The 10,473-nt window shown below is 47.6% G+C and overlaps 1 protein-coding gene and 2 non-coding genes across 3 annotated transcripts; all 3 read left to right on the top strand.

Moving 5' to 3' along the window:
- Positions 1-315: 315 nt before the first annotated feature.
- Positions 316-8,704, top strand: RPL13 (ribosomal protein L13). Its single transcript, XM_034788652.1, has 6 exons — positions 316-420; positions 843-960; positions 1,555-1,696; positions 4,738-4,911; positions 7,116-7,172; positions 8,502-8,704. The coding sequence occupies exons 2-6, from the start codon at positions 857-859 to the stop codon at positions 8,658-8,660; spliced, it is 636 nt and encodes a 211-aa protein (XP_034644543.1). The 5' UTR covers positions 316-420; positions 843-856; the 3' UTR covers positions 8,661-8,704.
- Positions 1,186-1,267, top strand: LOC117886879. The gene has a single exon (XR_004648083.1). It is a non-coding gene; the product is annotated as a small nucleolar RNA MBII-202 (small nucleolar RNA).
- On the top strand, positions 4,594-4,678 carry LOC117886871. Its single transcript, XR_004648075.1, has one exon. It is a non-coding gene; the product is annotated as a small nucleolar RNA MBII-202 (small nucleolar RNA).
- Positions 8,705-10,473: the final 1,769 nt, after the last annotated feature.

Raw genomic sequence — 10,473 nt, 5'->3', positions numbered from 1 at the left:
AAGCTTATGCTCTAATAAATGTGTTAGTCTCTAAGGTGCCACAAGTACTCCTGTTCTTTTTAAAGCTAGGAATTGTGTTTGCACTTCTCCAGTCCTCTGACTCCTTACCCATCTTCCATGAACTGTCATGGATGAGCAACTTGAGCGCTTCCTCGGTGCAGCCAGCTGCCTTTCCCCAGCCCACCTGGTGCAGGTAACGGCACTCATTGGTTTTTCATACGCTGCCGCTTTAAAACGGGCGCCATCTTTGTAAAGGGCAGAGGGCCTTTGGCGAGATGGGCGCTGAAGCTCGCTGGGCAGGCCTCCCGCCATCCTTCATTCTAATTGGTCAGTAACCAGTTCAGTTTCCGCTAGGCCTAATATCCCAGCGTGCCCTGCGTCACCCCCTCCTTTTCCGGTCGGCCATTTCCCCCCGTGGAGGTAGGTTTGAGCGGAGGCCGGGCCCCGCAGGGTTATCCGCCTCCATCCGCCGCCTGGGCGGCCCGCGGGGCCCGGGCCCTGGGCAGCCGAACGCAGGGGGGCCGCCTGCGGCCTGTCGCGTCCTGGGGGGAGGCGGCGGCGGGCAGGTGCCGGGCCTGGGGGCCGCTCCCCGGCGGCCGGGGCCGGGGCCGGGCATTCGCCTCAGTCGTTCCCAGGGTGGCGCCCCGCGCGGGGCTGCCGAGCACAGCCCTCGGGGGCAGCGGTTCGTGTTTGGGGGGCTGTTGCAGTCGGGCCGGGCCCGCCGCTCCCCCGGCTCCCGGGGGGCTGGGCCCCCGCCGCTCTCTGCTATCGAGGGCTGCTTTCGGTAAGCCGCGCCCGCCGCGAATCGTAGCTGTCATTACACGTGCCCCTTGTCTCTGCAGGGATATAAGCAATCATGGCGCCCAGTCGAAATGGCATGATCTTGAGACCCCACTTCCACAAAGATTGGCAGAGACGAGTTGCCACATGGTTTAACCAGCCCGCTCGGAAGATCCGCAGGTGAGAGGCCAAGGACAGCTGGCTGGCTGCATGTGTCCGTGAGACCAGTGTCTGGTGAGATTGTCTCTACCTGCCGTGTGACATCGAGATCACTTGGGAATTTTGCCCCCGTGTCTCCCGTGGCATGTGGTGGTGGTTAGAGAGTGATTGATTAAAAGTTACCGTGGTTGTAATCACAGAGGCCAGTAAAACAGTTTAACGCCTTTAATTAGGTCTACAGTCAAATGATGAAAATTCTCCGGAATCTCTGCACAACATTGATGATTTGCTTGAACCCTTTTTTAGCTGATGACTGTAGCTTACTATGAGAGCGTGTAGTCTGGCCTTGTTCACCTCAGTTACTAGATGGACACATTCCTTACCTCAGCACGTTTGATGGGCCCTCATGTTTCGCTGGGAGGGACTCTGGGTGTTTAGAAGATTGTCAGTGTAGAAGTTAAAAGAACAGGCGTACTTGTGGCACCTTAGAGACTAACAAATTTATTAGAGCATAAGCTTTCGTGGACTACTGCCCACTTTCTTGGATGCATATAGAGTTAGGTATCTTATACAAACATCCTTTTGTTGACTGCTGTGATATTTCTCTTTCACCAGGAGGAAGGCCCGTCAGGCAAAGGCTCGGCGCATTGCTCCACGCCCAGTGTCAGGGCCAATCCGACCCATTGTGAGGTGTCCCACTGTTAGGTACCACACAAAAGTTCGTGCTGGCAGAGGATTCAGCTTGGAAGAGCTGCGAGTGAGTATAACTGGTTGGTTAGCATCTCGTAGTAGAGTGCGCTCACATGCAACAGATACATTCTATAAATGTGTCTAGTGTTAGGTGGGTGCAGAGTAAAGTATCCAACTGTAATTTGGTGTTTCAACTCAATGTTTTGTTTTCGAGTGGGTGAAATGAACTCCTTGATATATTTCCCTGTCTTGCGCGGCCTGGTTAGTCTGTTGGTAGCTAGTGTAAGATGTAAACAGCTGAGTGGTTGGCAAATGGAGATCTGTTCGAACTGGTTGTGCATGTGGCCATTTTGGAATTTTCTAGGGATGTGTCTTCACTCGCAATGTTAAATCGGTGCAGTGGCAGTGCTTTGACATGGCAGTGTAGTTGTAGCATTCCCACAAAGGGAGTAGCTACCAGCGCTGGAAGCACGGCTGCCGGCACCGGTGCACTGCCTACACCAGGGGCGGCAAACTTTTTTGGCCTGAGGGCCGCATCGGGTTTCAGAAATTGTATGGAGGGCTGGTTAGGGGAGGTTGTGCCTCCCCGAACAGGCAGGCGTTTCCCAGCCCCCGCCCCCTATCTGACACGCATGTACATATGTCTCGCCCCTGACGGCCCCCCGGATCCTCTGCCCCCAACCCCCCCCCCTTCCTGACTGCCCCCCACGGGACTCCTGCCCATCCAACCACCCCTTCTCCCTGACTGCCCCCAGACCCGCTGCTCCTAACTGCTCCCTGCCGCCCCATCTAACACTCCCTCTCCTTCCTGACAGACAGACGCACACCCAGGACCCCTGCCCCACCCAACCACCCCCTTCTCCCTGTGCCCTGACCACCCCCGGAACCTCCATCCCTGACTGCCCCTATCCAACCTCTCCTCTCCTCCCTGGACCTCTGCCCCATCCAACCACTCCTTCTCCCTGACTACCCCCATTTAACCCCCCTGTTCACCGCCCTCTGACTGCCCTGACCCCTAGCCACACCCCTGGCCCCGACCTCCCCCTGAACTCCCCTGCCCTCTATCCAGCCCCGCCCTCTGCCCCCTTACCGCACCTGGAGCACTGGTGGAGCGGCTGCACCATGACAGGCAGTCGCGCCACCCAGCTGGAGCCAGCCACATACTGCACAGCACAGAGCACCAGGTCAGGCCAGGCTCTGTCACTGCGCTGCCCCAGGAGCTCGCTGCCCAGAGCATTGCGCCGGTGGTGCAGTGAGCTGAGGCTGTGGAGGAGAGGGAGGGGCCTGGGGCTAGCCTCCCTGGCCAGGAGCTCAGAGTCCAGGGAGAGTGGTCCTGCGGGCCGTAGTTTGCCCACCTCTGGTCTACACTGGCACTTTACAGCGCCGAAATTTGCAGCGCTCAGTGGAGTGTTTTTTCACACCCCTTAGTGAGAAATTTGCAGCACTGTAAAGTGGCAGTGTAGACAAGGCCTAGATAACACAACACTATTATCCAAAGTACAGGATGGTGGTTGCTATAGGTAGGTGTGTAATTGCTGTAGATGCAGAAAATGGACAATATGTGTAGGATAAATATGAAATTAGAGAATTAGTTAGCTTAAGTTTAAGAAAATATATATATGTTGTAAAGAGAGGCTCTGATTAGCAATTAGAAGGAAGGCCTTGAAAATAATAAGTTATAAGGCCAGATGGAATGAAGTAGGGAGGATGCAGGGGGCTGGACTAGATGACCTCTTGAGGTCCCTTCCAGTTCTGTGATTCTACATTTGGTTCAAAGAATAACAAATGAGGTAAAAGAACTTCTAAAAAGAAGACCTCTGACCCTTGAGGATGACTGCAGATGGTTTTAAACAAGACCAAAAGAATCTGTCTTAAAATGAGCCAACATGGGCCTTGCCAACCCACACACCAGTGTTAAAGCCTGTGTGAATCCAGGGGCAATGGCAAAGCTGTTGGCAGCAAGGAGAGGAGGAAAGGCCTTGGGAAGAGAGGAGTTTGTAAATCTTCATCAGGTAAGACTGGAAATAAGGGTGAACTGTCTGAAATTGGTGTTTACCTGAAGTCAGTACTTGGCAATGACATCACTTGTTTGTTGAAGAGTATAAAGAAGCTAATACCTGCCTGGCCACCTTAGATCCGACCAATATGGGTCTAAGCACCCTGGGTTTAACCCGTTTGTAAGTATCTTGATCAAATGTTTTGTTACTGTTTGGATGTAGTAAATTATATATGCATGTTTAGAGAGTTGTATAACTTTGGATTTAATAAAGGAATTTATGGTTACGTTAGTGTTTGGTGCTTTCCCGTGTTCATATTAATTTCAGGCATTCCAATAGTATGGGAATGAGATGTGTAGGCAGCAGCATAGGGCAACACAAGATTGTTTTGAAAATTAGAGAGACACGGTCAACTTGCCAGTTTAATAAAATTCCAGGGTTTTAAACCACTCAACTTCAGGAGCGAGGAGGAGGGAGTGTTATGGTAATGCACCTTTCTGTACAGTCATCTTATGGGACAACAAAAGCAAATGTCTACAGGACTGTTAAGCACCAAGAAATAGTTTGCTTCTTTTGGTTCTCTAGTATTTTTTAGGGGCTCATGATGTAAGTGATACCTGATAAAGCATTGATTTAAACCTTAATAGTATAGCCAACTTCATGAGTCAGGTTGGCATGTGTGATTTAAATGGCCCAGTTGCTTGTTACAGCTGGAATTGCACATTGTAGTATAATGTATAATTATATAAGGACACTTGCCTATTTCAGTGAGTGAAAGTGATATCCCCCATTCTTTTCCATGTGGCCTTAGATTTTGTGCCCTCCTTTTGCTATTTGAAGGAGTGTTGTCTTATATTTGAGTCTAATCTTTGACTTTTGGAGATGCCTTATCTGTTGCTGTCCAACTTCTGGGCGTAGCACAATTCATATTTCTTAATCACTGCTTCTGATGGGCCTTACAGTCAAATGATGACACTTTCTCCGGAATCTCTGTAGTCTCTGTGATGACTGTATTGAACCCTTTTCCAGCTGATGACTGTAGTGGCTTCACTCAGTAGCACAATGGCATAACAGTCACTTGAAGGTTGACATTAATTCTCTTGCTTTACAGATGGCTGGCATCAATAAAAGGGTTGCCCGGACTATTGGAATCTCTGTGGATCCCAGACGACGCAACAAGTCTACAGAATCCCTGCAAGCCAACGTGCAGAGACTGAAGGAGTATCGCTCCAAACTTATCCTCTTCCCAAGGAAGCCCTCTGCACCCAAGAAGGGAGACAGCTCTGTAAGTACATTGGGTCCTGGAAGCTTTTAGAGGCCTTCTCCTGCTCAGTGGTGCTAAGGGTTGGTTATGGCTGATCCTCTAATGTTCTACTGTAAAGCGTTGTTTACTTAGACACATCTCCTAATGGAATGCCCCTGCACGGGAGGCCTCTTCCACTGGCAAAGGGTTGATAGAGCAGCTGTAGTCCGCCTTCAGGTACATCTGATGGAGGGATGGGCTTGGGTGTTGGCCAGGGTATGTGCTATAACTTGTACCACCTCTGTTGTGCTGGGAGCTGGGCCTGGAGTGTGGAGTGTGCAGTGGTGATTTAAAGTCACATTGCGGGGAAGCTGCCCTGAATCAAAGCCATGATACTTTAGCAACTCTCCCACAATGTCTGATTTTTGCCTAAGCAGTTGAAATTTAGTAAAAGCAGTTAATGTGTTAGGGTGGATAATGAGCCACCGTTTCAGGAGTACTTGTCTCACTATGTAAATAATTACAAAAGAGAGCAATGAGAAAAAATGCAGGGACAGAGAGGTTTTTTCAGCTGAGTAACCTACAGAGGTGGTGAGTTGGTCAATTTTAGGGGAGTTCCACCTATCAACCTGTAAATCTTAATTCAGAGAAAACACTTGTATCAGCTAAGGTTCTGAAATAAGGTGGATTTCCATATATTTCTTTGCTCCAGCTATGTAGGCTCCGTGCTTCCAATGAGGACGTATATGTAGTGAAATGAAAGATTTGAAGAAGGGGATTTCTAGGCAACATCCATAGACTCTTATGTGCTCTAGGCTTTTTACCTGGATTTAAACATACGTCCTGCTTAAATGTTTCTAACGTGGCATAGTCTGCCAGCAGGAATTGGGTCAAAGTGTGTTAACTCTTTCAAACTGGCCATTGAGCTTTTCTCTGACTGCATTTATACTGGCTGGCTAAACTATATAAAATGTGGCTTTGTTGGAACTTATCAGTTTAACATATTCCCTAAGCCCATTGTAGACAGTCCTGGAAAACGTCCCTTTGAACCTGGTTTGGCACTGCTGGAGATGTGGATGTGAAGAAGCTGAAGTAGAAACTACTTTATATGCAGACTAAAGGTTTCCCCTTTTCTCCAGCAAGGTCTTCTGTAACAACAGTTTCCCTGGGGGCAATTCATGCCGACTTTCCTGGAGTGTCATGTGAATCTCACTGATAACTGGTGCAATTAGAAAACCTAAAATAGTGTAGTCCCATGTGTTCATATCCTAGACTGGTTAGCAAGGCAGATCTAGTTGTGAATGTTTAGCACCAGCACAGCTTTAAAATGGTACAATGAACTTGAAATCTAGCCAGTTTCAGAGTGAGATAAAAATTGTTAAACATATTATCTCCTCCCAAGGGTCCCTTTGTTAATTCTTGTGCCTTCTGTTGCCACATTTTTAAATGTTTCTTTTCCTGTGGTTTTGCATGAGAGCCAGACAAATAGGGGAAGCTGAATGCTGTTTGAATATACAAAATAAACTGCAAAGTAACTTTTCTCTGTCTGGTATGGGAGCCAGAGACGTTAGTGGAAACAATAGTAAACTTGACATTTTTTCAGGTTGGTGTAACTTTTATAAAGTCGGTGTTGTGCCCTTGAACCAGAGCTTTACATTCTTGGTTCCTGTTTTTGGTGTGGCCAGGAGAGGCAATTTGGTGGTGGAGTAATGGTGATGCATCAGCACCTTGTCAAGCCCTCAGGATGACTTTGCTTCCTTCCATCTCTCTTAACTGGGCATAGTTAATAGGTCACACTCCCCAGTGCAATCCCAAATTCTGGGTTCAGTTGAATTTCTCTTAAAAACAAACAAGTCTGCTTTAGGCTGGCCCCTTTAAAATGCTAGCACACCCTCCATTGGAGTGGGAAATAGCGCACTTCTCCACTTGTGTGTTTCCGAGACTCTCCGTGGCGTGTATGTGGGAATGTAGGGCCCTCTCTTCAGTCTGAAATATGGGCCAGAATTCCTGAGGTCCAAACCATGGAACTTTTTCTGTTAAACATGTATTGCTAGATTCTCCAGTCAGATCACCTAGCTGGGGCCTTGCACACAGGCCTAGTTTTTAATTAAGATATGAAACTGAAGAGCTTATGTTTTGCTCCAGAAGGTACGTTCCCTAACCCAGGCAGCTCCCACAGGCCTGCCACCAAAGGAGTCAGCTTGTCTGGCTGAACTCAGTAATCACTTGTTTCCTCTGTTTCACAGCCAGAAGAACTCAAGATGGCAACTCAGCTCTCTGGACCTGTTATGCCAATCAGGAACGTAAGTGAACCTGCAAATCATGTGCTTTGTTTGATTGTTCTGAAGTTAGACGCTGCTGTGATGTATCTCTAAATACTAGAGAGAACTGACTCGACAGAAATGGGCTTTTCGGTGCTGCATTGTGACACCGCAGTTACGTTTCACTCTCTGTAGACTGCAGCAGTTACCTTGAGACCAAAGAACAAGAGCCTGTTAAAATTGACCTCCTATTTCTCTAGTACAGTGGTTCTTAACCTGGGGTGCACGAACCCCCTGGGGGTGCAAGGTGCCCTTTCTGAGGGTGTGAGACATGCCAATTTTTTTAAGAAGGTAAATCATCAAAAACACAAATTAAGCACAGGCACGCAAGTACAACTACTTTGTTTCATCAAACCTATGTGTTTATTGACATTATACATTTTTTAACAATTACCCTGTAATATACAAACAAAAAATATATCTAGGTTTAAAGAACTGACCTACTTCAACAATTTTTGATAAGGGGTGCGAGAACATATTTTGAGACCCAATGCAGGCTGCAGTAAAGGTTAAGAACCACTGCTCTAGTAAAATACTGTTGTTGGGGTTTTTGTTTTTTTTTTATCTCAGTATTTTACTGTGCGAGTGTAACTTTAGCAGGGTCTCTGGATTTTTTGCCACTATGTAATGAGATGCACAGAGCTGACTGCTAAAACTTTTAACCAACTGTTGGTTAAATCAGAGCTCCCTTGAGGAAGCTGAAGGGCAGGTTCATGGGCGTGAAGTAGTGGCCGTGTTTTGTCTGGGGGTAGACTAATGGATGCAGTTTCTGCTGTCAGAATTTGTTCTGAAATTGAGGGTTCTGCCTGAAGCAATTCAGACCTGAGGATGGAAGCGTTACCAGCTGTCTGTGCACAGCCCTGTGCTTTGGTAATTCAGTCTTCAGTGACCCAGGGCTGGTAGCTCTTTACTAAGTACAACATGACAAGCTGTGGGTTCACTGCAGTTTGTTCTAGAACCGTTGCTACTTTTGAAGGGTTCTATTTGATGCTTGCTGGTGGTAATCCACGAATGAGTGCAAACTGACTGCGAGGTAAATATCAATCTACCCTGAGATGGTTATTCTTGGAGTTTCCTCCCTCACCTCATCAGTGGTGTGAGCTGACAAATACAGAAGCTGAATAAAATGAGGCACCTGATTGAATAGTGTTGCAGGCGTGGCCTCCTGCTTTGATAAAGCATCCCTGCCAGTCACGGTGTCCTGTTGCTAGTAGAAATCTGTACCAAAAAGTAACTCTTCTAATCATTGACTAGGCCAGAGGATTCCAGAGAAGATGGTTACACATTCTATCTGACTCTTGTTTCTGCTAGGTTTACAAAAAGGAAAAGGCCCGTGTTATCTCTGAGGAGGAGAAGAACTTCAAAGCCTTTGCCAGCCTGCGTATGGCCCGGGCAAATGCCCGTCTCTTTGGAATCCGTGCTAAACGAGCCAAGGAAGCTGCAGAGCAGGATGTGGAGAAGAAGAAATGAACTGCTCTCCCTCGAACTGTCAATAAAAGAGTATAGAAATGTAACCTGGTGTGGCGTCTCCTTAGGCCGGATGCAAAGGGATCCAGAGTAAAGGAAGGTGATACTTTTGCCATGAAGCCTATACTCAGCAGTGTTGGTTAGTTTGTTCGGCTACATTCTAGCCGTGTGTTGTATAAAAGTAAATTGAACTGTCGTCTCAGCTGGTTTGCTCACTGCTTCTGAGATGAGCAGGTAATAGGCTCCTGGCATTGTGGGGGGCAGGTACTCATTCAGTCCGGGTGGCGTTGCCTTAGGTTTAAACAGTTACGTTTCCCCTCCGCTTGCTGTCTAATCACAGCTGCTTTGAGGGAAACCTGAGCAGATGGCTCTTTAATCAGTAGCGAGACACGTCCCTGCATTGCTCCTCTCTTCTTACGGAGCAGCCTGCTCGCTTTTGCCTGTAAGAAACAGGACTGGAATTTCCAGTGTGTGGAGGACTTGGCTGAATCAGGTTGTAAAAGAGAACTGAATTTGCTACAGTCCTAAACTACCACCTGGGGGGCGCCTGTCTTCATGCAGCACTAACTACATGTTTGTTTTTTTTTTTTCTCTGACAAGCCAGTCTGATACCCTGTAAAGTTGCTGTGCAGGTTTCCTTAGTGCCTGGGCTTTCCAAACGGAATTGGTAGAATGTAGGGTGCCAGTCTCAGCTGTGGTATGTATGGTGTCTTTAGTAGCAGGGTACCTCCTCTGGATTCTTACGAGTAAATAGGGATTCTGATTTCCTTTGCTTCTCTAGCATCCCCTCTGTAGGCTGTTTGAACTAGGTCCCTGGGTATCTTGTTCAGAGTAGCACCATAGCTTCTGGGAGGCACAAAGTACTACCCAGCCTGTTGAATTTGGAACAAAGAAACAGCAAGAGAAATAGATCTCCCTCTGCCCTCTCCCTCCCCCCAACCCCATCAATTGCAAACTTGCTTTTTACCTGCTCGCCATAATAGCTGTTTTGTTACTGCTTGTTCCATGCTTGCTTGGATTCCCACGTATTTGAGCTTGACTCTTTAAACAACACACTCATTTTCCCCTCTGTCTAAGAATGAGCAGGACATACAGGGATCAGTTAACTTTACCTGCACTGGTGTGTTGTGTGTAATGTGCATTGTGAAGTAAAATCCATTCCGGAGCTCTACTGACCTGACCCAGCCAGCCCTTTGTCTCCGAGCATGGAGAAAATGCTGGGTTCTGCATCTGGGACAAGCAGAGAACTCCCCTCACAACCAGATCTTGTTTGTCATCTCTAAGCAATGACTTGTCTTTCACAGCTAATATTTTCTCTTCTGGTGTGTCGGGTTGCCCAAGTTCCTGCCCCTAACAGTATGTGAGGCTTTTCTATGAAAGAAGTGGAACCCCAGGCTATTTCTTGCCCTCCAAGCCCCGTATTTCACATGGTTTGATGTTGGGGACAAGGGACAAGTCCAGCCATTCCTAAAGGGGAAAAAGCCGTGATTTTGTGGTATTGCCACTAAATAGCTAAATGCCTTCTCTGAAATAGTTGTCAGTATTTCACTGTGCGAATGAGCTGCCATCTCCCTGCTGCATCCCATTGTGAAAAGGACCGTGCTAAGTAGTTAACAGAGGAGAGAAGCTGGAACCTTATCCATTCAAAGAAAGGCTTACTTGCTAGAACTTGTCAAACTTCTGAGGAGATTGGAGGGTTATTTGTACAGTGCCAAAGGTGTGACCGGTACCCTAGAGTCCTGGAAGAAACAATTTCCTGTGGAGCTTGCAATTGAGATTAATGGGCCACATGAACGAAAGGGGCGGAGGAGTGAAG

The sequence above is a fragment of the Trachemys scripta genome, chromosome 13 (assembly GCF_013100865.1).
Source record: "Trachemys scripta elegans isolate TJP31775 chromosome 13, CAS_Tse_1.0, whole genome shotgun sequence".
NCBI classification, from domain to species: Eukaryota; Metazoa; Chordata; order Testudines; family Emydidae; genus Trachemys; species Trachemys scripta.
The sequence above is the reverse complement of the archived record's forward strand: the minus strand, read 5'-3'. Positions and strand labels throughout refer to the sequence as shown.